The sequence below is a fragment of the Hipposideros armiger genome, unplaced genomic scaffold (genome assembly GCF_001890085.2).
Source record: "Hipposideros armiger isolate ML-2016 unplaced genomic scaffold, ASM189008v1 scaffold_378, whole genome shotgun sequence".
NCBI lineage: Eukaryota > Metazoa > Chordata > Mammalia > Chiroptera > Hipposideridae > Hipposideros > Hipposideros armiger.
This window is the reverse complement of record NW_017731728.1, coordinates 536,330-560,215: the sequence shown is the minus strand read 5'-3', so window position 1 is coordinate 560,215 and position 23,886 is coordinate 536,330. Positions and strand designations below refer to the sequence as shown.

At 57.6% G+C, this 23,886-nt stretch overlaps 4 protein-coding genes across 8 annotated transcripts in view; 2 read left to right on the top strand and 2 right to left on the bottom strand.

The window, feature by feature from the left end:
• The window catches only part of MUC1 (mucin 1, cell surface associated), a 4,191-nt gene extending 1,731 nt beyond the window's left edge, over positions 1-2,460 (top strand). For 2 of the 3 annotated variants that reach the window (XM_019662490.1, XM_019662488.1), the window contains exons 3-8: positions 1-462; positions 566-621; positions 759-895; positions 1,018-1,139; positions 1,227-1,376; positions 2,294-2,460. In XM_019662490.1, coding sequence (XP_019518035.1) covers positions 1-462; positions 566-621; positions 759-895; positions 1,018-1,139; positions 1,227-1,376; positions 2,294-2,362 — 996 coding nt within the window. In that variant the 3' untranslated portion in view covers positions 2,363-2,460. The remainder of the gene's footprint in view (positions 463-565; positions 622-758; positions 896-1,017; positions 1,140-1,226; positions 1,377-2,293) is intronic. The other variant, XM_019662489.1, reaches the window with a different exon arrangement.
• A 1,030-nt stretch (positions 2,461-3,490) lies between these two features.
• On the bottom strand, positions 3,491-12,753 carry TRIM46 (tripartite motif containing 46). 3 transcript variants are annotated; one of them, XM_019662703.1, is made up of 10 exons: positions 12,516-12,753; positions 10,862-11,123; positions 10,284-10,627; positions 9,493-9,636; positions 9,292-9,387; positions 8,418-8,671; positions 8,026-8,147; positions 6,763-7,065; positions 5,650-5,947; positions 3,491-4,640 (listed from the first exon to the last, which is right to left on the bottom strand). In XM_019662703.1, the coding sequence occupies exons 1-10, from the start codon at positions 12,699-12,701 to the stop codon at positions 4,247-4,249; spliced, it is 2,403 nt and encodes an 800-aa protein (XP_019518248.1). In that variant the 5' UTR covers positions 12,702-12,753; the 3' UTR covers positions 3,491-4,246. The 3 variants fall into 3 exon arrangements, with proteins under 3 accessions (XP_019518248.1, XP_019518247.1, XP_019518249.1); XM_019662702.1 differs by lacking the exon at positions 12,516-12,753 and adding an exon at positions 11,892-12,357; XM_019662704.1 differs by lacking the exon at positions 12,516-12,753 and adding an exon at positions 11,605-11,682.
• A 507-nt stretch (positions 12,754-13,260) lies between these two features.
• Positions 13,261-16,267, top strand: KRTCAP2 (keratinocyte associated protein 2). Its single transcript, XM_019662705.1, is given in 6 exon segments — positions 13,261-13,308; positions 13,311-13,359; positions 13,694-13,848; positions 13,991-14,054; positions 15,812-15,878; positions 16,106-16,267. Coding segments are annotated over 6 exon segments (489 nt in total). The 5' UTR covers positions 13,261-13,275; the 3' UTR covers positions 16,227-16,267.
• A 3,381-nt stretch (positions 16,268-19,648) lies between these two features.
• On the bottom strand, positions 19,649-21,671 carry LOC109393381 (ADP-ribosylation factor-like protein 2-binding protein). The gene is given in 2 exon segments (XM_019662502.1): positions 19,649-21,245; positions 21,248-21,671. Coding segments are annotated over 2 exon segments (486 nt in total). The 5' UTR covers positions 21,450-21,671; the 3' UTR covers positions 19,649-20,961.
• Positions 21,672-23,886: the final 2,215 nt, after the last annotated feature.

The window sequence follows — 23,886 nt, the reverse complement described above, 5'->3', positions numbered from 1 at the left end:
GCCGGCCCTGCCACGACACCGGCCACCACGCCAGCCTCCCATGCCACCTCGTCCCAGACCGCCGGCCCTGCCACGACACCGGCCACCACGCCAGCTTCCCATGCCACCTCGTCCCAGACCGCCGGCCCTGCCACGACACCGGCCACCACGCCAGCACACAAAAGCAGCTCTGCCAAGGCTACCACAATCCCAGTTGGCAAGGGCACTTCATCTTCAATTTCCAGCCATCACTCTGATACTCCCACCACCCCTGCCAGCCACAGAACCAGGACTACTGCCAGTAGCACTAAGCATAGCGTAGAACCCCCCACCTCCACCAGCCATAAGACTTCTCCCCAGTCATCTTTCAGGATCTCCTTGTTCTTCCTGTCCTTTCGCATTTCGAACCGCCTGTTTAACTCTTCCCTGGAAGATCCCAAAAGCCACTACTACCAGGAGCTGCAGGGAAACATTTCCAACTTGGTGAGTATCTGGCCTTCCTCCACGTGCCCCCTTCCCCCTGCAGCAGCTCTTGGAGCCGCTGGAACCCATGCATCGAGCCTCAGTGCTTTCCTTCTCACCCCAGTTTTTGCAGATCTATAAACAAGAGGGATTTCTGGGCTCCTCTGACATAAAGTTCAGGTACAGTTGTGGGCGAGGTCTCTATCTGGGGTGGGCGGATGTTGTCATGTCTTTGGGGAAGCACTGGTACACTCGTGGTTGGGGGGAAGTGCCTAGAAGCTGGGACCCTTGGTTGAGTTGCCCGTTTCTCTGAGCAGACCAGGATCCGTGGTGGTGGAATCAGCTCTGGCCTTCCAAGAGGGCACCACCAATACCAGCGAGGTGGAGGCACAGTTTAAACAAAAGGCATCAAAAGCATCCGAAAGATACAACCTGTCAATCACAAGTTTTAGTGGTGAGGCCAGTTCCCTTGCTTTGGGCCTGGACCATGCCTCCAGGGTCGCTCTCTGTCCGGCTCTTCCCCGGGGAGGGTCACCTCCTTTGGGAGACTGCGCTGACCACTGCTTTTCCTTGTAGTGGATGATGTGTCATTTCCTTCCTCTGCCCAGCCTGGGTCTGGGGTACCCGGCTGGGGCATTGCCCTGCTGGTGCTGGTGTGTGTTCTGGTTGTGCTGGCCATCATCTATCTCATGGCCCTGGTAAGTGCATGCTTAGTCTCCGGCCCTGACCAGAGCTCCCCTGCCAGAGGGAACTCGGTGGCCCCCCCTAACCTCCTATGTCCCCAGGCTGTGTGTCAGTGCCGCCGAAAGAACTGTGGGCAGCTGGACATCTTTCCAACGCGAGACACCTACCATCCTATGAGCGAGTACCCCACCTACCACACCCATGGGCGCTACGTGCCCCCTGGCGGTATCAAACCGAGCCCTTACGAGGAGGTGAGGATGTGCCCCACAGGTGGAAGGACACAGGAGTTTTGGCTGGGGTGGGGTTCTGAGAGGGTACTTGGAAAATCCGAAGATCTTAGAAGAGGTGAAAAGTGACATGAAGTAAGCAGTGGAGGGAGACCACATGGAAGAAAGGGAACCTCAAGAGAGAGTGTCCCCACTACCAGCATTTCCAAAAGACCGTTCGCTGAACTGGTGCCACGGCCATGGCTGGGATGCCCAGAGGTGAAACGGGTGGGGCGCCGTGCCCAGGGGAACCCTTCATGCAGGACTCACAAGGAATGAGCACCTATACCCCCACTCTTCTCCTAAGAATGGAGGGTAGATTGAGAAAGGCTGGTGGGTTGGGCTTCTCTGATGCAATGCGGAGGGAGGACCAAGTCTCACCAAGCCAGGTGGGCCGGGGTGGGGTGCTTAGGGTCTCAGGAAAGCAAGGACCTCTCCTCCTGCTTTCCTCCCCAGCCTTTCTCTCCAGGACCTAGTAAATAATTACTTTGGTCACCTGGGGCTGGAACTCCACGTGGGGGAGGGGGCTTTCCTTTTCTTGACCCATTTTCCCTGCGCCTGGGACTTCCTTCTCCATTTTACACAGATGAGCACACACACACCTCCTTAAGCTGGAGGAGCAGAGAATGGAGGGAGAGGTGACGGGAAGGGAGAGAAGGGGGCTGATTAGAACCAAGGGGAGGGAGTGAAGGGGAGCTGAGGGAGGAAGGCTGGCCCTGTTTACAGTCACCTGGCTGTGACGGAGCCTGGCAGGTGCTCTCTAAATTAACCCTGTGAGAACTGGTCAGGCCCCTGGACCGGGGACCCCAGTCTGTGGCGCCATTCAGGGGCTCTGGGGTGGTAACTTCTACCGGGAAAGCTGCCCCTCAGCCTGGATCCCTTTACCCCTCCCCCCCACCTAGGTTTCTGCAGGCAACGGTGGCAGCAGTCTCTCTTACACGAACCTGGCAGCCACTTCAGCGAACTTGTAGGGGCATGTCGCCTTCTGAGTATCCAGCCACTGCCAGTTGCCTGTCTGTCTCATGGTCTTCACTGCCAGAGCCCCCCCCCCCCACCTGCCCCATCATTCTGGACTGGTGAGCTGGGAGTTCAGGTGGGCTACTCACAGCCTCCCTCACAGACCCCCACCAAGCCCCCTAACCCATCTTGGCCCTGGTGAAGCCCATCGGAGTCCCTGGGGACATGCCTGGACTGGCCCCAAAAGCCCCCAAATGGGAGTGGGAACCTGAACATGGCTGAATAAAACGTGGGCCTCTTCTACTCTGGTCGCCAACTTCTGATCTGTCATCTGTGACCCTTAGATAGGAGGGGTGGTGAGAATGTGTGTGAGGTTCTGGAAGGGGCCTTAGAGGAAGGAGACGAGGAGGAAAGAAGGCAAGGAGCTGGGTTCATTGCAGCGGCAGGGGGTGTGGAGAGATGACACTGAGGCACAGGAGTGGCTGGTGGAAGAACTCGTCACCTCTCCTCCATCTCTGGCGGCACAAGAGGAAGGAGGAAACGAAACCTAGGTGACCAGGGCTTGCCCCCGATTTCACCCCAGCCCCAGCCGGGGGCTGGCGGCCCGCGCCCTCCTCTCCCTTTGGCATGATGCCCTCAGGCTGCTCTATTCTGAGCTGCCCCTGTGTGAAGTAAGTCCTCAGGCAGCGATAATAGCCGCAGAGTCAACACGGCCAAAGATAAGTGTTAGATCCGGGGCTGGCGCCAAGCCCGCCCCCTCCCAGGCCACCGGCCGCCCCGTCCGCCCGCTGGCTATGGGGTCTACTCCCCGCACCCTGGGAATGGGGAAGTGGTTCTGATTCACTGACCCCTTTGGACCTAGGCATGGTGCCCGCCCCTTCAACCACATTCCCTCGGGGGCCTAGGAGCCGCCGCCCGGACGCCCCGTCAGGGGTGGGGGCGGGGAACTGACCGAGGTCACCAGAGCAATGCGCCCCCTGGAGGCCATGGTCGGCTCAGGCCTGGGGCGAGGTACGTAGGCGCGGGGAACACTGGAGGCTGGGGTGTGCCTGGCTTGGGAACCTCTTTCGCTCAGGCAGCCGGGATCCCTCCCGCCTGCCACACAGAAACTAAGGAATGAGAGCGCTCAGGGAAGGCAGAGATGTGCCTGACATCACAGTTTATTATTTATAAACTATGAAAATGACAGCTGTTGCTTGGCACAGGCCTAGCAGTGCCTACCGCAGGGGGGCAGCAGCGGGCACCAGAGGCCTTGCCTGGCCCAACCCAATGGGGACACCCAACCTCCGCTAGAGCCCCAAGGGAGACTTGGCACGTTGGCATAGGTGCGGGATAAGTAAAGCATGCAAGAGGGAGGAGAAGGGTGTAAGAGGCATGCGGCTGGGGACTATGGGGACCCACATAAATAAAGCAGGACAGGGTCCCCTTCCCCTCACCAGGGAGTGCCTGGGCAGTGTCTGACCAAAGAGCCTGCCCGCTCCGAGGCTGTAGTTCAGCATCAGTGGGGCAGAGAGCTTGGCAGGACAGAGGGCAGAGCCAGGGATCATGCCCAGTGTTCCAGGAGCCTTCCCTCCCAGTCCACCTGGGGAGGAGCACAGGGCAGGAGCGGAAGGGGGGGGGCAGGGGCGCTCTCCATGATCTGGGTAAGACGCCCAGGACAGGCCATGGAGCAGAGCTTGGGGATCAGGCCTGGATTAACAGGGAATAGAGATAATGGGGGACATACAGGGAGGTGAGCAGAGGGGAGTCCCTTGGTCAAGAGAAGGCTCTGGGAAGACACAGACACCAGGTATCGGACAGGACCACATGGAAGGAAGAATCTGAGGGAGAAGCTGCCGGAGGAATAACCGGGCTCCAGGAGGCTTGGAGGGCCAGGGCCCAGGAGGGGCCTGAGAAGGTCAGTCCAGCTTGGCGAAGCCCCCAATGGTGACCTTTCTCTCAGGCCTAGTGCCCACGGGCTCCTGTAGCTGTACAGCGCCACCTCCAATGAAACAAAAGGCAGGGCACACAGGCCCGGAGCAGTCCAGCGGGCACTCCAGGAGCCCGCGGAAGGATACAGCATCCAGGAAGGAGACCCGGCCCCGCTCGTAGTCCAGGCAGATGCCCAGGCGGGGTGGCAGGGGCACTGTGCAGCCGGCTGCGGGGCCGTCCCTCCCCGTCAGCCCAGCACTGGAGCTGGCCCCAGACCCCAGCAGAATCTTGCCCATGCCGATGGTGAGGAAAGCGAAGGGTGGCGACGCCTCCATGGTGGCATCTTCAGCCCCGCTGTCGTGTCCGCTGTCTGGGTCGTACCTGCAGGGGCGGGCGGTGGGCAGCAGGGTGTTGGGGGGTGGAGTCAGGGAGTGGGGGTGGGGCACCAGAGGGCTGCGACGTTGGCAGGGTGGCGTGTTGGGGAGCAAGCGGATGAAAGGCTCCGCTCTGGGTATTGACAAGAAAACATGCTGAGGAGATTGGGGCTGGAATGCAGGGTTGGGGCTTGGTTTGGCAGGAAAAGGGTATTGAAAGGAAATCGTTCGGGGAAGTCAGGTACCAGGGCAAAGGAAAGACAAGGTGCTGATGAGGCACACTGAAGCAGGTAGCCTTATGGAGGTAGGAAGGAGGTGAGAAAAATGGCACTGGGGACATCGTGCTGGGAGCGGGTTCTGAGGATCAGAGGAAGAGCAGACAGCATGTAGGGAAGGTAAACGTCGGGAGAGACATGAGGGCGCATTGGTGTCGGATGAGGATGTCAGGGGATGCGGGGTTGGGACGGAACTGGTGTTGGAGAGAAAGCATTTCGAACAAACGGGGTATTAGGGCATAGAGTGCTGAGAGAGAGGGCTAAGTGGGGGGATGTGTGGGAGGGTGTTAGGTAGGATGTTGGGGAGAAGAGGGTTTGGAGCTGGGACGTTTAAGGGGGGAATTTTAGGGTGTTGAGAAAAGATGTGTGTGGAGAAGGTAGGGGAGGTGAGGAAAGGCTGTTGGAAAATGGGCCGTTAGGGAGAAAGGACAGGGAGGCTTGGAGAGACGGTGCATGAGTCCTGAGTGACAGATGGGAGGAAGTGGAGATGGCCCCCTCTTCTGTTATCTGTTTCCCCAGCCACACACTCCGAAAATCAACCCTCAGAGCCCTTCCACCAAGCCCGCGTTGCCCCTGGCCCTAGGCCCCCGCCCCCGGCATGGCTTCCATGATCTTGCTACTTCCTCGTTAACCTCCTCCCAGCTACACCTCTGCGAGCCTGTGCTCCCCTTGCCACCCTGCACTGTCCCCGGCTCCCCCACCCAGGGCCCCCACACCCCGTCCCTTCCCGAGAAGCCTGACCTGGGGCTGATCACATCAGGGGCGCCCTGGAAGCTTTCCTGAAGCTTGCTCTCCAGCCCGACGCCCACCTTGACCAGGTAGGAGGCTGGGTCTACGGCGCAGGCCCAGTAGCTGCGGCCCTGGGTCACAGCCACGTCACCCAGGACCACATCCACACTCAGGTGGCAGCCCGTCAGGAGCCGCTCCGCGGCCAGCAGCAGGGGCAGCCCCGGAACACTCCGCACTGCCCTCTGGTCCTTGCTGATGGTCAGCCGCTCTCGGCTTGTGCCCCAGCGGCCATCGAGGAAGAAGTGGAGGACTGGAGTGGGGAGATTGAGACAGAAGGAAGGACTTCAGGGACAAACGCTGGCACTGGGGACTGTGAGGTGTTAGCATAAGACACTGAGACAGTTCAGGACACGGGACAAGTTGCTGAGGGATGGGCAGGCAGCTCCGGGAACAGGGCTTGTAGAACTGGAATGGGGGGGCATAAAGAAAAAAGAAGGGGGCATCCCAAATGGGCATGGGACCCCAGGAAGAGTTTGAGTGATGACAGGTGGGCACAGAAACCCGTGTCCCAGACCCAGTTGACTCACAATGCTTTCTCCAACCCCTTTTCCATGGCTGGTCCTGTGGACAGTCCCCACTGCTGTTCCATTTCACATGGTGACATTCCCACCACCATCTGCTGACACCTTCCAGCCCACACCTGGTCCTCACAGCCAGCCCCTGCCCCGTCTGCTCCCTACGTGGGTGGTGCTGCTCCTCTGTTAGGCCTATGTCCCAGGGTCCGCCCTCTTCTGGAGAGTTACTTTACTAATATTTATTGAGCCATTGAACCAGAAAGACTGCTAAGACTTCACATCTATCAAGTCGCTTAATTCTCGCAACAGCCCTATGAGGTAAATACTGCTGATATCCCTGCAGAAGAGGAACGTGAAGTCCAGAGAGGGTGAATAACTTGCCCCAAGCCACACAGTGGGCAAGAGGCACAGCTGGGATCTGAACGAGGCAGCCTAGCCCCAGAGCTAGCGAACACGCCCCACTGCGTCATACCGTCCCTCCGGTGCCCACCCGGCACCAGCTGTGACTGCCTGGGTCCCAGCATCCCCGGTGCCCTCCTGTGCCACTCACCTGGCGCTGGGGGCGTGTGCAGGTGTACGTCTTCGCTGTACTCGCCGTAGCCAGCCTTGTTGCAACCACGGACACGCAGCACGTACACCGAGCCTGTGTCAGGGTTCTCAAGCAGGGCACTCGTGCCCCTCACCTCCTCCCGCCGCTGCCAGCGGGTGGGGCCCGGCTGGGCAGGCGTGTCTGTGCGCCGGAACTCAATGGTGTAGTGCCAGGCAGGTGGTGAGTGGGGGGGCAGCCGCCAGCATAGGAAGATCTGGTCGTAGGCAAAGGTGCGCTGGGTGTCGATGACCGGAGCCTCGGGCACTGTTGGGAAAGACGGCGGGGTCAGTCAGGGCCTGGCCACTGTCCGGGTGTGGAGGGCAGGCAGGAAAAGGGAGAGCAGCGGGAGCCGGGGGGGTGAGTGTGGGTGAGAGGGACCTGGGGAAGAGACCCGTCTAGGCACTGGGCAGGGGACCGGCAGGCAGAGCCCAGGGGAGAAGGAGAGAGGCAGGCAGGAGGCCTGGGGGCTAGTCCTGTCTGCCACCCTTTCACTAGGTCACTTCCCCTTTCTGGGCCTCAGTTTCCTCCTCTGTCAAATGAGGGTATCAGACCAGAGGGGGACCCTTCTTTCTGTGACCCTTTTTATTCTATGAATAAAGAGGACCCCCAGGGAGAGGCCACGAGAACCCAGGCAAGAGGGCACTGAACAGGAGCAGGGACGGAGCAGGAGGGAGATAGGTAACCAGCGCTAGCACAATAGAGAACGGGAGATAACAGAGGGTGAGCCAGAGCTTGACAAAGGTCGAGGAAAAGAGAAGGAAAGTCCAGAGGGCAAGGCCACAAGAACAAAAGGTCAGACAGGCAAGGATTAGGCGAACACCTAAGGATAGCAGAGGAGAGGCAGGGCACTGGTCCGAGGAGGACTGAGAGTCTGGGGAAGGCAGGACAGTGAAGGAGGCAAAGAGTGGATGGCCGAGCTGCGTGCGGGCGGCGGGGCGGGGCAGGGGGCCCGGCGGGGCAGGGCCCCCGGGGCAGGGCCGCTGACTTGCCTGGGGTGCTCCGGAGCAGAGTCCGCGGTGGCCACAGCCTACAAACAAAGAGAGGGAGAAGCAGCGCTGAGCGCGGGGCGGGGGATGGTGTGGCCGGTGGGCTAGGTGGGAGGGGTGGCTGGCCAGGCTGGGCAGGAGGCCGGAAGGTCCCCGGTGGGCACTGCCCCCCGGGCCCGCTGCTGGGGAAGAAGGGAGAAAGGCTCTAACTGGGCATGGGGCCTGGCCATCTCCTCACCTCGCAGGAAGTTGAGCTCGGTCAGCAGCTTCATCTCACGCCCCACGTCCAGCTGGCAATGGCGGAAGGAGGAGCTGGCAGCTGGCCGAAACGTCTGCAGGGCCTCCGTAGCGCGGGCGATCCTGGCATGGGGGCAGGCAAGGGTCAGGCACTGCCATCTGGGCAGCCACCCTTCTCCCTTGATCCTGCCTGCCTGGCCCTCAAGCCCTGGCATCTGCTCGATTCTCTTCCTCATCCCTTCAGGCAAGCTGGGTATCACTTTGGCCTGGTGACAATCCTCGGGGCCCAGCTCTCCGTGGGGCGGTACTTGAGACATTGTCTCAGGCAATGTCTACACCCATGATGCCCCTGCCCGCGGGGAGCCCGTGCCCCTGAGCTGTGCCCGAGAGTACCTGCTGTGTAACTGCTTGGCTGCTTGCACAAAGCAAGGCTGGTCTGTTTCCTTAAGGACCTCCTGGGCGTAGCCCACCAGACCTGAGCCGTCCAACAGGCTGCGGTGCTCCTGGAGCTGGGCGCTGAGACGGGCCAGCCGATCCTGCTGGCATTCCTCTATGGCCTGAAGCAGCGATGCCCGCTTCTCCTCCAGCACAGCTCCCAGCCCCCGCACCAGCTGGGACACCTCCTCCTTGGCCTGCTGACCACTCACCTGCCCAGAGAGCAACATTTACTATCTTCTTGAAGGCAGCACCTGTGCCAGCCTCCTGGGGCCCCACACCATGGCTAGGACCTCAAAGGATCCGGGGAAATGCAACCCACCTGCTCCAACAGAGCCAGGCTCATGGCTGCAAAAGGCTCCTGTACGCGCTGATGGGCTCAGCTCCTGACCATTTATGCTAACCTTCCTGGAGCTCCCACCAGATCCCCTAAGGATTCCCCCACAGAAAAGAGACGGTGCGTGCCCTCATGTCCACTTGGACTGCACTGACACCCGCCAGCATCTGTGCCACCCTTAATTGCTCTTCCCCACGTCAGCAGGTTCAAGCAAACTGGCAGCTGAGCCTGAAGGCATCCGAGCTACAGCTCGGGCTTTTCAAGCTCTCCCTGACCTGGGCAACAGCCATCCTGTCCCCACTGGAGTTCCAGGTACAGCCCAGCGTGGGGCACTGATGTTCCTGCCAACCTGCTATTACCAGAACCCTGACATGTCCAGGAACCCCACACGGGCTTCCTGAGCTTGCAGCCGGGTGACTGGGCCATGCCATTCACACCCCCTTGCTGCTTCCTGGCCCAGGTAGGGCCCAGGGCCACTGCCATGCCCTCCCTCACCTCCGTGTGCCTCACGGTCTCCTCCAGCTCACAGATCTGGGTCTGTACTGTGTCCTGGTTTCCCAGGATGTATGTCAGGCTCTTTGTCAGCTTGTCCTGAGGGGGGAGAAAAAAGTGGGCATCACGCCCGGCTCAGCGGAAGCCAACAGCTGGGCGGAGGTGTGAGTGGGTGAGCACTGGGGCCAAGTGGGGGGTCCTCACCTTGAGGGCCTGGTAGGCACTGAGCACCGGTGTGATCTTGTGCCCACTGTGGGTGCGCCTCACTCGGCAGAGTTGGCATACCAGCCGTTGGCACGTCTTGCAGTAGTGGGTCACCTCTTCCTTGTGGTCTGGGCACATCAGGCCCTAGGGACAGAAAAAGCAATGGCATCGTCAGCTAAAGGTGTGTGAGTGCTGACCTCCACTAGCCAGATGGGGGTGCAGGGGAGCTGGGCCGGTGGTGCTCCACAGTGCCACCTGGTGGTGCACACTGGTATCAAAGAGAGCCTTTCCCGCACCCTCCAGGCACCAGCTTTGCTCCTCCCTTCAACTATCTCAGGAGATGTGTGGTAACAACAATAACTATGATGGTAATTAATCTTAGCCTTGTGGTTAATCATTAACCTCGTCTATCTTGTTCACTGCCGTATTCCAATGCCTAGAACAGCACTAGGCACATAGGTGCTTGATAAATATTTGTTTTATGAATAAACCCATAGAGACCTTTTTAGTGTTCGGATAACTTTCACAAACATTATGTCACGTGATCCTCAGAACAGCCCTGCGGGTGTGGACATTGCAGAGCAGATATCATCACCCTCAATGAGCAGTTGAGATGGAGGCTCAAAGATGTTCAAAGATTTGTCCATTGCCTTTTGTTGTTGTCCTTGTCACACAGAAAGTAGCTTGGCAATAGCAAACCCCTGCTCACCTTCTTTAGGGGGCCCACAATGCCAGGCACCCCCACCCATCCACATGGCATCCCTTCCCAGGCCTTGCAAGGGCTGGCTCACCTTGGGGCGGAAGGAGAGGGTGGGCAGGGTGGGCTCATGCTGAGCCTTCTGGGTGCCCCAGGGGTGGAAGAGCTTGAAGCATTCATTGCAGAAGGTGGCACGGCACTCGGTGCAGCCCTTCGTGGCCTCCAGTGGTGGGGGTTTGCACAGCTGGCACAGGATGGCGCCACCCACACTCACACTCTGGCGGTAGCGCTCCACCACGCGCTCCAGGGTCAGGTTCCGGAACAGCCCCGCCAGGCCCCGTTCCCCCAGCTCCACATCACCCTGGCAGGCTGGGCACGGGAACATGATCACCTGGGGGTGCAAAGCACCTCGCTTGCGCCCGGGGTATGTCCCAAAGCCTGTGGATGGGCCGGGGAGATAAAAATTACAGCTGGCTGGGGATGGGGGACGTCTGTTCAATTTAAAAATTAATTTTTGTTATGCCATAGCTCAGCCGAGCTCTGAGAGCCTGGATGAGCGGTATCTCCACCCCGGGAAAGACAGATGCCCCTGATGAGGGATGGACCCCTTCCAGATTCCTGATTGACATCCCCCGCATCCTCACCCCCCCACTCCACAGGCCCCAGCCCCACCTGACTTAAGCAGCCGGTCCAAGCGGTCTGGCTTGGGGAGAGTTCTGCGGGAGAGGCGGGGACTGCGGGTGGAAGGAGTGGAGGCAGGAGAGGTGGGCTCGGAGTTGGGGTCCCCACCGTGGCCTACATAGCCCTGCTGGCCCAGCACCTCGCGGGCACAGGCCTGGCACACGTTGTGGGTACAGGGCAGCACCAGTGGCTGCTTGTACATCTCTTGGCACACTGGGCACAGCAGTTCCTTCTCCATGTTCTTCATGCTCGTCTGTGGAGGGACGAGGAGGTTGAATCAGAGCTTTGGACACCTGGGCATATCTTGACAGGCCCCTCAGCTGCCTTTAGAGACCAGGGGTCTCAGGAAGGGGCAGGACAAGCTGCTTACAGCTTTTCCCCAGCGCCAGCCTGGGCCTGGTTCACAGACCTTCCCAGCTGTCTCTAGCCTGCTTCCCTCCTGCTAAAGGCCTACGGAGGAGGAAGGATGGTTGGAGCTCGGAGTTGGACTTCGTGCCACCCCCAGCCTCAAGCCCCACCCCCATCACCCCAGCCCAGCCAAACCTGCAGCCCCTCTCACCTGGCTTTTACCCCCCTCCCCCATTTCTGCGCCAGCCCCAGGCACTCTCTCAAGGACACCGCCCATTCTGCAGCTCGGTGCGGACCCCCGCCTCCGTCTCCGGAACACCAGCCCCCCGCACCCCCGCGCGACTCCTCCCTGTAGGTAGGCGCCGCTCCCTCTCCATCCCGCTCACCCCCGGTCTTCTGGCCGCGGCCCTGGCCTGCGGTCGCCCAACCTCCATCCTCCATCCTTCACTTCCCCAGCCGTCTCCTCCGGTTCCCCGATACTAACCCATTCTCCTTCGCCCCCCACCATCCCGCCCTCGCGCCCCCTCCCCTGGCACAACCTGGCTAGCCGCAAACCCCTCCCCAAGCAACGGGGAAACAAGCGCCCCGCCTACTCACCCCCTCCCCACCGGAAGTACCCCTCCCTTTCTTGGTGGCGGGGGTCCTGGAGTTATGCCCCACCCCCTCACCTCACCTTGGTCCCTCTCTTCGCAGCCATCCCGGTCAGGGGCGCAGCTGACACAAAGGAGGGAGGGACACGGAGGGAGGGGGGAGGAAGAGATGGGGGGGAGCAGGGTTGGCACCGCCCCTGGGAGAGCCGAGCACGGGTTGCCATGACAACCGCAGGAGGCTCGAAGGCAGCTGGGAGTGGGGGTACGGTGGGGTGGGATGGGGTCGTGGAGCTGTCCAAATTGGGAACTGCACCCTGGGGCGGCTCCTTCATCGCTTCCCACCGGTCCTCAGTTTTCTTGGAAATTTTCCAAGCCCACACACGCCCCCTCCTCACAGTCCAGCCTCCTTGCCCTGCAGCCCCAGCCCTGGTGCCCTACTGGCCGCTACCCTAGCCCACCCTCTGCGTCCGAGCAGCTCCATGTTCCTCACATCCCAGCCGATGGACGCCTTCGCGGCACCTACCGCCTGGCTGCCCCAGGGATCACCCTCTCGCACCTGCATCCCGACCCTCAGTCCTTTCTGCCATCACCAGCCCCCCCCTGTCTGTATCCCAGCACCTCGCCGGATCCCCACCTGTTCCATGTCCCGGCCTGCCCCGGACCCCTATGCTCCCCCACCCCTTTCCCTCGACCCCACCTTAACTCACACTGATGCGGACCAGTGCATCCATGATGGAAGTGAAAGTCTGCATATCTTCCTCGCCCTCAGCCATGGCCCTACCATGCCCACCCGCCCCCGGGTGCCCGATCCCGGCTGCGGCTGCGAACCCCGGGCTTAATGCAGGAGCCTGGTGGGGGTGTGGGGAGGGGTGGGGTGAAATATCACTGCGCATGCTCCAGGGACAAGCCTCGAACGGCGCCTGTCGGGGTAGGAGGTGGGAAATAGTTTTCCCCACGTGGTTCTCAGAAGGCGGTCGGGGGGTTGGGTAACACGGAATGGTATTTGAGGGGAGAACCATTTCTTATGTTCGCGTTCTTCGTTGGCTCCTATTCTTACTCATATATAAATCGGGGAGGTAATTTTAGAGAAAGATAGGCTCCAGGGTGGCAGGACTAGATTTTGGCTTGGCCAAGAGCCTACGGGAGACGTCGAGGCAACGATCATGGGGGAGGGAGGTTTGAGGAACAGGCACTAAAGATGACATACTCGTAAATGACAAAAAAAAAAAAAGACAGAGGTGGGCTAGAGGCTATGGGCCGTGGTCCCAGTGACTTGACGAGTGAAGTGCGGTTTGCATTGAGAGGCAGCAGATGCTCCGGGTGCGGGTGAGGGCGGGGGCTAGGGCGGTGGCCAAAGATGCTTACTGACGCAATGCTTCCTCCGTGCCGGAAGGGGGCGCGACGGGCAGGAGCCGAGAGGGAGCAAGGTAGACGGAGGGGAAGCAAGTGCGCGTGGACTGCTGACGCATGCGCACAGGCAACCGCACCCGGTTCGGCTCCCGTCTTTCTTGGCCGGAGGCGCCGATTGGACCCACGGGCAGGGCGTGATGGGTAACGGGGCCAGCGGGACCCCCCCAGACGGACTAGTGGGGGGTCGGAGTTGGGACGGGCCAGCTTTCCTGGTCCTGTCCCCGCAGAGCTGACGTGTCCTGGGGCCCAGGGGGCGGGCATTTGCGCGGGACGGGAGGGTGCCAGGCGTCCCGGGCTGAGAAATGCCTGGGGGTGGGGGTGGGGTCGCCGTGGGGAGTTGGGGAGTGTGGCTGCAGACCCGGGGTTGCTTGGAAAGTGGTCGGGACCTTGAGCCCCGGGACTTGCCGAATTTGCCTGTGGCTCCTGGAGGGAGACCCGGGCCCGATTCTCCGTGTCTCTCTTTCTTCCGCTCCAGTGGTGGGTACGGGCACCTCGCTGGCGCTGTCGTCCCTCCTGTCCCTGCTGCTCTTCGCTGGGATGCAGATGTACAGCCGCCAGCTGGCCTCCACCGAGTGGCTCACCATCCAGGGGGGCCTGCTGGGCTCCGGCCTTTTCGTCTTCTCTCTCACTGTATCCTCCCGGCGGCGGCGGGGGGCGAGGTGTTTAAGGGGAGGAAGGGTGGAGGGCCACGCAGGCGCGTACCCCTCCCTTCCCACGACCCACACGGCTCTGTCCCCATTGCACGCCCTACTCCTTAATTCCCTCAACCCAGGCCTTCAACAATCTGGAGAATCTTGTCTTTGGCAAAGGGTTCCAAGCCAAGATCTTCCCTGAGAGTAAGTGACACGTGGGGGCTGAGTGTTTGAACCCCTTCCTCTAACCTCCCCCAACACGGTACTGGATTTTCAGGTGCTAAGAAGGTAAAGGAGACGGAAATATGTTAGTAAGACTGCCTGGAGACAGATGACGCTTTTGTATCCAGCACTTTTTCTAGCTCCTGGAATGGGGGCCGGAAGAGACCACCCCTGACAGCCAGAAACTCAGTTGCCTTCTGGCCAGTTTCCAGGGAAGGTTTGAGGGGAGCAGGCAAGTTTGGATCTGTTTAGCATCCATCCATGAGGAGGTGTTTTCTGTTCCCAGCAGTGGAAGCAGGAAGGACTGAGTTCCTTGAGGGGTGCCGATGTGCAATTGACCCGATGTTAGTGAATTCTAGTTGAGATGACTGTGAAGAGCCCTGTGTCAGCATGAAACCTGACCAAATTGGAATAACTGTTAGATTGCTTTCTGTCTGAAATGACCCTTGCTATTGCTCCTGTAATTGAGAATTGATGGTTTGGTTATTTATGGAGAATTAAGTTCATAAAGCTAATGAGGCGTCAAGGCCAGATCACCTAAGGAATGCCACATGCTCAAAAATTGGCAGGTGCCATCTGGTGTGAAGTGTGATGTCTCCATCCTGTAGAACAGAGATCTGTCATCCCTGCCCTCCTGTAGGGCCTCGCTCTCTCCACCTTGCCCTGTTGTGGGTTTCCAGAGCTCCTTCCATCCTGCACCTCTCTCTCTCTCTCTCTCTTTTCACTCTCTCTTCTCTCTCTCTGTCTTTCCTCTCTCTGTCTGTCTCTCTCTTCTCTCTGTCTCTCCCCTCTCCCTCTCTCTCTCTGTCTCTCTCTCTCTCTCTGACTCTCTGTCTCTCTCTCTGTCTTCTCTCTCATTCTCTCTCTGTCTCTCTGCCTCTCTCGCTCTCTCTCTCTCTCTCTCTCTCTCTCTCTCTCTCTCTCTCGCTTCACTCTTCTCTCTGTCTCTCCTCTCTCCCTCCCTCCCTCTCTCTCTTCTCTCTCTCCTCTCTCTCTCTCTGTCTCTCCTCTGTCTGTCTCTCTCCTCTCTCTGTCTGTCTCTCCTCTCTCTCTCTCTCTCTCTCTCTCTCTCTCTCTTCACTCTCTCCTCTCTGTCTGTCTCTCCTCTCTCCCTCCCTCCCTCTCTCCCTCCCTCTCTCTCTCTCTCTCTCTCTCTCTCTCTCTCTCTCTCTCTCTCAGATTTTGTTTCTGTGTGAATTGTCTTCATTTGCTTCTGAAAGAAACCTGGGTTCTTGGCTGGCCCTGCCCTGCCCTGCCCTCTCCCACTGGCTTTGCTTCCTGCCCTCCCACCTGTTCTCCATTCTTCCTCTAAATAGCCTGAGACCCTTTCCTGCCCCCATGGGCCTGTGTGTCCAGGGAGTGAGGCTCTCATCTTCCGCCCCTGGCCAGCCAGTTGAATGAATGGACCCCCCTCGGCCGGCTTCCGTTGGCAAGGCCTTGGCCGTTTTCCCCAGATGTGAGCAAGGCTTGCCCTTCAGACAGCTGTCACCTTTCCTCTTCCTTCCTTTCCATTGGAGGAAAGTGAGAACAGGGAAGTTAAGTGATACCTGGGGCAGAGCTGGTATCCTGGGCATCATTAAGGCCACCTGAGGTCCTCCTGCTGTTGGCATGCCATACATAGCCCTCCACGCAGGTTCCCCAAGATTCAGAAGGCCCCAGATTTCTCGCAGTCTTCACACGTGAATGCCTGCCACTTCCAGTCTGACCACCACCCTCCTTGTCCCCTCTTGCCTCCCCAGTTCTCCTCTGCCTCCTGTTGGCTCTTTTTGCATCTGGCCTCATCCATCGAGTCTGTGTCACCACTTGGTAAGTGCCTGACAGCTGGGCAAGGGGCACAGCGTCCTGTCCTTCAGCGCTGGATCCTCCGGTGATGGTTGCAGCCTTCCCCATACCTCCCTCCCTTCCTGCTTCCCCCTCCCCCATCTTTCTGACCCCAGAGCCTCGATTCTCTCCCTGATGCTGGTGACTGCTCTAGAGGGCAGGCTGGCAGCATGCCCACTGATGGCCGCGACCTTCCTGTCTTCACCCTGTAGCTTCCTCTTCTCCATGGTCGGTCTGTACTACATCAACAAGATCTCCTCCACTCTGTACCAGGCAACGGCTCCGGTCCTCACGCCAGCCAAGGTCACGGGCAAGGGCAAGAAGAGAAATTGACTCTGAATGTCCAATAAAGTTGATTCTTTGTAGCTCTGTGAGCTGTGATAAGCCGTGGACCTCTTCTGCCAGTGCCTGCGTGGGTGGCAGAACATTAGGGCAGGGGGGCACCGGCTGTTTTCAGACCTTGGGGAGGGTGGTGCTTTCCTTCCTCCTGGTTCATTTTTTACCAAATATGTATGAGTGCCATCAGTGGCAGCTACTTTGCCAGGCACTGGAGTGCATGTGCTTGTGTCTCACGGAGGGGAAGTGCACCTGTGCTCTGCAGCCTTGACCTTCGGGAAAAGGGGTAAAGGCTGCAATGCTGGAAGGCCTGACATCTTGGACAGGAGGGTAAGGGTAGGGAAAGCGCCTCACCACCCCCCTCCCCCGTGGGGTTTGTTTACACCCGTGGGGGCTTTGCTATCCGGCTGCCCACCCTGAGCTAACGAGCCCCACCCCTCTGCCCCAAGTCTGTTCATGGAACTCCCTACTTATGTCGCCCTCCTAGCCCCATCTGTCCTACCCCAATGCATGCCAGTGTTTAGAAAGACTCCCGAGGTGGGTCACCCCCATCCCCTTTGTTTTGGTGCCTTCATTTTCCTCCAGTGTCTAGCAGCCAAGAGACTAGGAACTTCCTCAGTTTTAGCAAAGTTTGTAAAACGACAGGGACAAGGCCGTCCACCTCAGCGCCAGCCTCGATGGGAATGAGGGGTGTGGCTTCTCAGGTCCTACCCTGTCTCTGCTCTGCCACGAGGAGTACCTCTGTCCAGGGGGTACGCACAGTGCCTGATGGGCAGTAGACTGCCGTTTTACACCAGAAAATCCTGTACGTGGGGTGTGCCTGAATTAGGGAAGAAGACCCAGTGAAGATGAAGAAGTGAGTCAAAGGAGTTCTGGTCACAGATTAGAGGCCCCTCTCGCCTCCTTCCCGCCCCATCCTCTAACTGGAGGGCCCCCCCCCCAACCCGCCTATTCCCATAGGTGGTGGGTATGCCGGACTTTCCCTAAGGTTAAGGGATTGCTATGCAGTTTACCGAAGATGCCTGCAGAGGGCGCCATGAGCTCATCTCCAGGAGACCAGCAACCTTGTCCCTTGCAAGCCAGCCCCGTCCTTAGGGCTGGGGAGGGTTGCTGCTGAATCTCCAGTGGAAGCCAACCTTGGACCCCAAAGGCAAGCTCACTTGAGAGGACTGAAGCCTGGATCAAGTCTCCTTGCTTCCCTAGGCTGGAAGCAGAGGCAAAGAACTCAATGGAGACCAGAACCTGCCTGAGAGAATGGCAGCTCTAGGCTCCAATTTACCTAGTGATGGTGGGGGTTTGCAGTATGTGGGACCCTCTGGGGAAGGATGAGAGGTTGTCCGAATTGGGTTCTGGACTTATGGGGAGGCTGAGGTGGTTCTAGGTCTCTATCAAACCTCAACTGTGTCCTGACCTGGGATGGGAGCAGTGGGCAGAAGGCCAGGAGAGCACAGACACAGCTGGGGGGTCTGGTCACATGAGGGCACCTTGCCTTTCAAAATGAGAGCTTGGGTAGGGCCAGGCTAGGGGAGGAGTTGGAGAGCAGGTGGCAGGGCAATGCCAAGGGCTCTGGGCACCTGCTGCCACCCACTGCGTAGGCACCAGGGGCAGCATGTGGCCCAGGATTAATGACCCCTTTCCTTAGGGAATGGGTGCATTTACAAGGCAGGTTGGCGCCAACCTCGGCTCTCCACCCAGCCTATCTCGGGTGCTTAGTTGCCGGCTGCCTGCACCTGACCTACCAATTAACCCTGGTGGGTATCCCAGCCACCTGATCACCATCATTAAGTGTGGGGGTGGGAGGCCATCATAGCCTCCTGGAGGTGAGAAGGCCAAAGGTGCTAACAACCTCTTGGCCCCTGGACTCCTGAGGCTTGGCTCCGCTGAGGGAGGCTGGAGGCCTGGGGGGGAGAGGGGCGGTCCCACCCGCGGAGGACAGAGGGAAGCCAGATGTTTCCTCCTGCTCCCTCACACGTGGCCCCTACACCCTCCGACACCCGCCGGCACCCGTGCCTGCTCCGGAAACAGGAGTAAATATCGCAGGGAGGAGGGGATGGGAGTGGGGAGGCCGGCCAGCCAGCCAAGAGGTGAGGGCACCGATCAGAGGGCGGTAGGAAGCTAAGACAGGGTGAGAGGGCTCCCTGTTCCGGCAGGGGCTGGACTTTCTTCAGACTGGCACTGGCATGAGGGGACGCCTGGCATGTAGGGCACGCCAGAAGGTCAGGGCGGGGTGGGGGCGCCCAGGGCGGGCAGGGAGGGGGAGCCCACGCCAGGCCTTGGCTCCAGCCCTTTCCGGCCCTTATTGTCCTTGGTGAGAACAGGACGCCGTCCCGTTCCCACTGCCCGGCCCCCCCAGCTCTGCTCCCCTGGGGGCTCGGGAAGGATGTTGGGAAACAAGAGTGAGCCAGAGACTCGTAGAGACAGAGACGCCGAGAGACGCAGAGACAGATACAAAGGGGAAAGTTCAGTCAAAAGCAGCATTGAAGCCCATTGTGAGCCCAGCGGGCCCTGGGCCTGTGGGAACCATGAAAGGAGGGAAGCAGGGGGCCCTGCCCTCGGGGGCCCCCGGGCCAGCAGGCCCTGCGCACTCCTGCTGGACTTCAGGTCACCCACAGAGCCGCCTCCTAAGCAAACAATGGCCGAAAGCTTGTGCAGGCACAGTTGGTGGCACTTAATCACTCGCTTCAGATACAGTGATTTGCCTCTCTCCATGCAGACTGGAAGTTCCTCTGGGGGCAGGGCCAAGACCTTGTTCCCAATTCCCACCCCCACAGTGCAGGCTGGCCACACTGAGGCTACACGGTCAGTGCTGTTTGGTTCAGTTCCTGTAGAGCAGCGGTTCTCAACCTGTGGGTCGCGACCCCTTTGGGGGTCGAACGACCCTTTCACAGGGGTCGCCTAAGACCATCGGAAAACAAAAAGATATTTACATTACGATTCATAACAGTAGCAAAATTACAGTTATAGAGTAGCAACGAAAATAATTTTATGGTTGGGGGGGTCACCACAACATGAGGAACTGTATTAAGGGGTCATGGCATTAGGAAGGTTGAGAACCGCTGCTGTAGAGACACAGGGAGACACCCCCACACACCCCACCCTGTTCGCCCTGGAGTCAGGCACCTACGTCCCCTGGGGTGAACTACCACAGGCCTGCCCTCTGCAGCGCCCCCACCCCAGCTCTCACAGCCCCGGATCTGGAGTGGGCACCTCGCTTTCCCATCGCTTCTACCTGGGCCCACCATTCTCAGCAACGGTTCCCTGGAGACAGGTCCTCCAAAAGTTGGGGAGCCGCCCAGCTCCCTTCAACTCCAGAGGCTTTCAAATGAAGAAAAACCGAGGCATGTTTGAAATGCTTACATTTAACAAAGGAACACTTTTTAACACAAAATCAGAACTTGTACTTGTGCCAGTCACAAGATCATTGCAGGATTTTTTTTTTCATGGTACAAAAGTATTTAATATGCGCCACATCAGTACAGAAAACAATCTATAGCTCATCCTTTAAAACCAGAATAGCCAAATGAAAAGTCAGTACAGATTGTTATTTTTACTTAAAAAAAATAAAAAATCTAGGAACAACTACTACTGGTATGTCTTATTTCTAGAGAGGTGACAGCCACGTTTTCTGGGCAGTAAGGTTCTATCAAACATTGTGCTAAGCCAATGCACTAAATCAGAGCAGGCAGGTGACCCATGAAGCTGTCTGCTGTCTCCTATCCCTGCTGAGCTAGGCCAGTAAAACACCGTCTTGGTAGGAAGACCAACAGGAAGAAGGAATTGCAGAGCCCTCACCCCAACAGAAACCCTAACAGACTAATTTATACAGAAAGGGTTTGAAACAAACCTGCACAAACACGTAATATGCTACAAGAAAAGTGATAGCTTTTAGTCTCCCTCCAGCTCAAGCACACCTTCACTGGTGCCCAGTAAAACAGGAGCGCCAACACAGCAGTTTTGCTTTAGAGCACTAACACTAAAAAGCACACAGCATATAATACTTTGATCTTTAAGTGGGTAATCATGGGGGTTCCAAGATTATATCCACTAGGTTAGCCTGAGTATTCACCTATAAAAATATTTTTTCAAAAATCCTTAAGAAAGTTCTAGAAATGGGGACTGCATCAGAAGACAGTGATACAAGCACTACAAACTATAAGACTAGTTTTCACTTGTAGCTTTTAGATAAAAGACATCTCAGTTGATTCCTACAGACAAGACTAACTGTGATGATAGGAGCTCTAGAAATCTCAAGATGGGCAGCTGCTTGAGCAACACCTTAGATAAATATTCCCAGACAGTCAAAAACCCCACTGAGGCTGAAGGACTGAAACTTTGACACATGTGAAAAGCTCGAGCGCACAAAAAGATTTCATGCAAAGCCTGCTGGGACAAAGGGCTGGTGATGGCGGGTGCTTACACCAACAGGGATGCTGGGGAAGGGCCCCCAGGTGGAATGCTGGATGTGGGCTCGCTCCGGAGGAGCCCAGCTCAAGGCCCTGAGCGAGGTCTCTACTTGGGGAGCAGTACTAGGGTCACTGAACACAAGGTTTTTCAGCGGAAACAGGTCCCAGGAGGGTCAGATAATTTTTTTTTTGACCCATCAATACTTAACGTTAATGAAGATTGCAGAACAGAGCCACTCTTTCCAAGATGTGTTTCATCATTAGCTGAAGGCTCTCCCAGGATCCTGGGCTGCCACAGTCCAGAACAAGCTCACTGTCCGGAGGAGGGCCTAGTGCTGAAGGTTGTTGTGGGAAGCTGACACAGAGGATGGTTTGCACAACGAAGTCACCACTAAACCACTGCTTAAGTCCAGTCCCCGGCCTTCTTTTTCTGCTCTGTAGTCCAGAAACATTTCGTTAAAAGCCAGAAAATCCGTAAATGTGAGAAGCATGTCGAATATGTCACCAGCCACTTCATCTTTATGTTGCTGTAAAGTTGCTGTGAAAGCCGCCATGTTAAACCCAGGAATCCGCTCCAGCAGCTGTTCTTCAATGTACTTTTCTACCAGAGAAATTCGTTAAAAATAGGCGTGTAGGTGAGTTTATTTTCTTCTGTGTCTTCAAACTCCTGGTAGTACTTGTCCATGAAATTTCTCTGTAATAACTGGAACTCATCATCCATGATAATGTCCTCTAAATATCCAACCACAGCATCAAATTCTGCATCAGAGGCGGAAGAGAAAGGCAGCGCGAAGCTCTCTTCCTCTAGAGCGTCCATCGCCGCCGCCGCATCCACCCGGTGCTAGCGAGCGGGCCCGTCAGCCTCTTACCCTGCCCGCGGCCCGGGCCCAGCCTCCGTTCTGTTCCGCAAAGCCCCAACCGGCATCGGGGAGGCCTTGCCACCGAGGCGACGGCCAACTCACGGCCCAGCCGGGTCAGCACCTATGCTCGAGGGCCCGGCCTCAGGCTCCCGGCTGCAGCCACGCACTGGCCGGGCCGCTACGCCACGCCAGACCTCTGCACAAGCCGCTGCAGGGGCCGGGTTGCGGTCGGTTACCGCAGGATTTTTAAACCTTTTTCTCTGCAGGGAACGACAGGCCCCTATCTTATGTCAAGTCCTGTGATGATGGGCATATCAGCTTCATTGTATGATTCGTTCTACTTTTGTATATATGTGAAAATTCCGTAGTAAAAGTTAAACCACTTGTGTGGTAAGTCCCTCCTTTCTGTTCTATGAGAGAGTAACGTGGCGGTCTGTAACCAAACTTGGAGATAACATCCGAAGTCTAAATTTGAGGCCCTATGACAATGAGGCCTGACCCAAATGGCCCTCAAGGCCCGTGAGGAGCCCGTCTCTGAGCACTCCCCTCTTCTCAGAGCTGGCAGAGTGGGAAAGGTGCCCCTACCCATTTTAGGCTGATGGCCGTACTGTCAGCACAGGGCAGGATCCCACAGAAAAAAGCCTTCCACAGACCCCCTTCCTGAGCTGAGAGTTGCCGTGAGGGCTGATCTCAGGCTGCTTCAAGGGACTTTCTGGGGCTGAGGTGTGTGTAGACCTGTGTGTGAGGAACTGAGAGTGACAGGAGCGGGACCCCTTCCCTTCCTGCTCTCAGGCTCCAGCCCCCATTCCCAGCCTCTGTCACCAGGGCCTTCTTCTGACTCAGCTAGTTTCAGGCTCCAGTTCAGTACATGGGACAGTGGGGAAAACCCAGGTCTTAAAACCAGACAGACCCAAGTTCTAGTTCGGGCTCTGACAGTTACCAGGTGAGGGTCCTTGAGCGAGTCGAGTGATCTCTCTGCATCTTATATTCCTCAACTGTAGAGTGGGGATAATAATCCCTCTGTCAGATTGCGGAGGAAGATTTGAATTAAATAACAACGCGGAAGAGCCTATCCAGCACAGTGCTCGACCCGCTAGGCCTTTGACAAAAGGTATTTTTCCCTGTGTGATGATGACAACACCTTTAATTGAGCATTTACCACTTGCCAGTCAATGTACCTAGTGCTTCACAGATATTTTCTATGTCAGCCCTCACATCAGCCTTATGAGACGGCTATTCTTATTCTGTATGATGGTTAACTTTATGTGTCAACTTGGCTGGCCGTGGTGCCCAGATATGTGGTCCAACAGTACTCTGAATGTTTCTGTGAGAGTGTTTTTGAGTGAGATTTACATTTAAAATCAGAGTAAAGCAGGCTGCTCTCTCCAGTGTGGCTTGGCCTCATTGAATCCACTGAAGGCTTATACTGGACGAGAGACTGGCCTCCCCAGACAGAGCCAGAGGGAATCCCGCAGCTGGAGGCCTTCGGGCTTGGCCGGCAACATGGGCTGTTTCCTGGGTCTGCAGTGGCTGGATTCCCCCGACTGGGTCTGTGCTCCCCGGGCTGGGAGCTGGCCCTCTACCCATGGCTCCCACCTCAGGCCAAGAGGAAGTCAAGCTTTCACAGAGTGAACCCTGCAGAACTTGGGACGACGTGCCAGCCTTTCTACTCAAGCGAGCCATTTCCTTAAAACAAACAAACAAATCTCTGTGTTTCTCTGGAAAAGTCTGACTAATACACCCGTCTTAGTGAAATGAAATGAGGTGAAATGAAAAAGGTAAAAAGAACCTGCTCAAGATGATAAGTGAAGGCCGGGCTGGAGTTGAAATTCAGATCCATCGGTGCCTGTCATGCTGCTTACCCACTGTGGCGACAACGTGCCCTCTGGCCCCCACCACCTCCCTGACCTGCACTCCTTGCACTCATCCCCAGGCATTCTCCTTCAGTCCATCCCACCCCCGGCCTCCACATTGCCTCCTGCGCCAGGCATTCTTCCCTCTCAGGGCCTTTGCACTTCCTGTTCCCATTGCCTGGAACACTTGTTTGGTTGATATGTACACTTCTTCCTCCTTCATTCACTCAGGTTTTTGTTTTTCTGTTATTGGGAACAGTGTGTTTTTCCAGGACCCATCAGCTCCAAGTCAAGTAGTTATTTCAATCTAGTTGTGGAGGGCGCAACTCGGTGACCCATGTGGGGATCGAACCAGCAACCTTGGTGTTTTGAGCCTGCGCTCTAACCACCTGAGCTAACTGGCCACCCCACATTCAGGTTTTCTTGCAATGTCTCTTTAAAAAAGGTCTTTCCGGCCGGCTGAGTAGCTCAGTTCATTAAAAGCTCGCTCAAGAGTGTGAGCTCTGAGCAACAGCGGTTCAAGTCCCAGCCCGAGCTGAGC

Bases quoted from the DNA above. Each gene is read 5' to 3' on its own strand.
- TRIM46 (XM_019662702.1), bottom strand. From the start codon at position 12,140: ATGAAGGAGCCGCCCCAGGGTGCAGTTCCCAATTTGGACAGCTCCACG. The intron at 9,637-10,283 runs GTGAGCCAGCCC...TTCTGTCCCTAG, and splicing joins CCCTCTCCTTCCGCCCCAAG to GGCCTGATGTGCCCAGACCA. The intron at 8,148-8,417 runs GTACTCTCGGGC...CCCCCATGCCAG, and splicing joins GCCAAGCAGTTACACAGCAG to GATCGCCCGCGCTACGGAGG.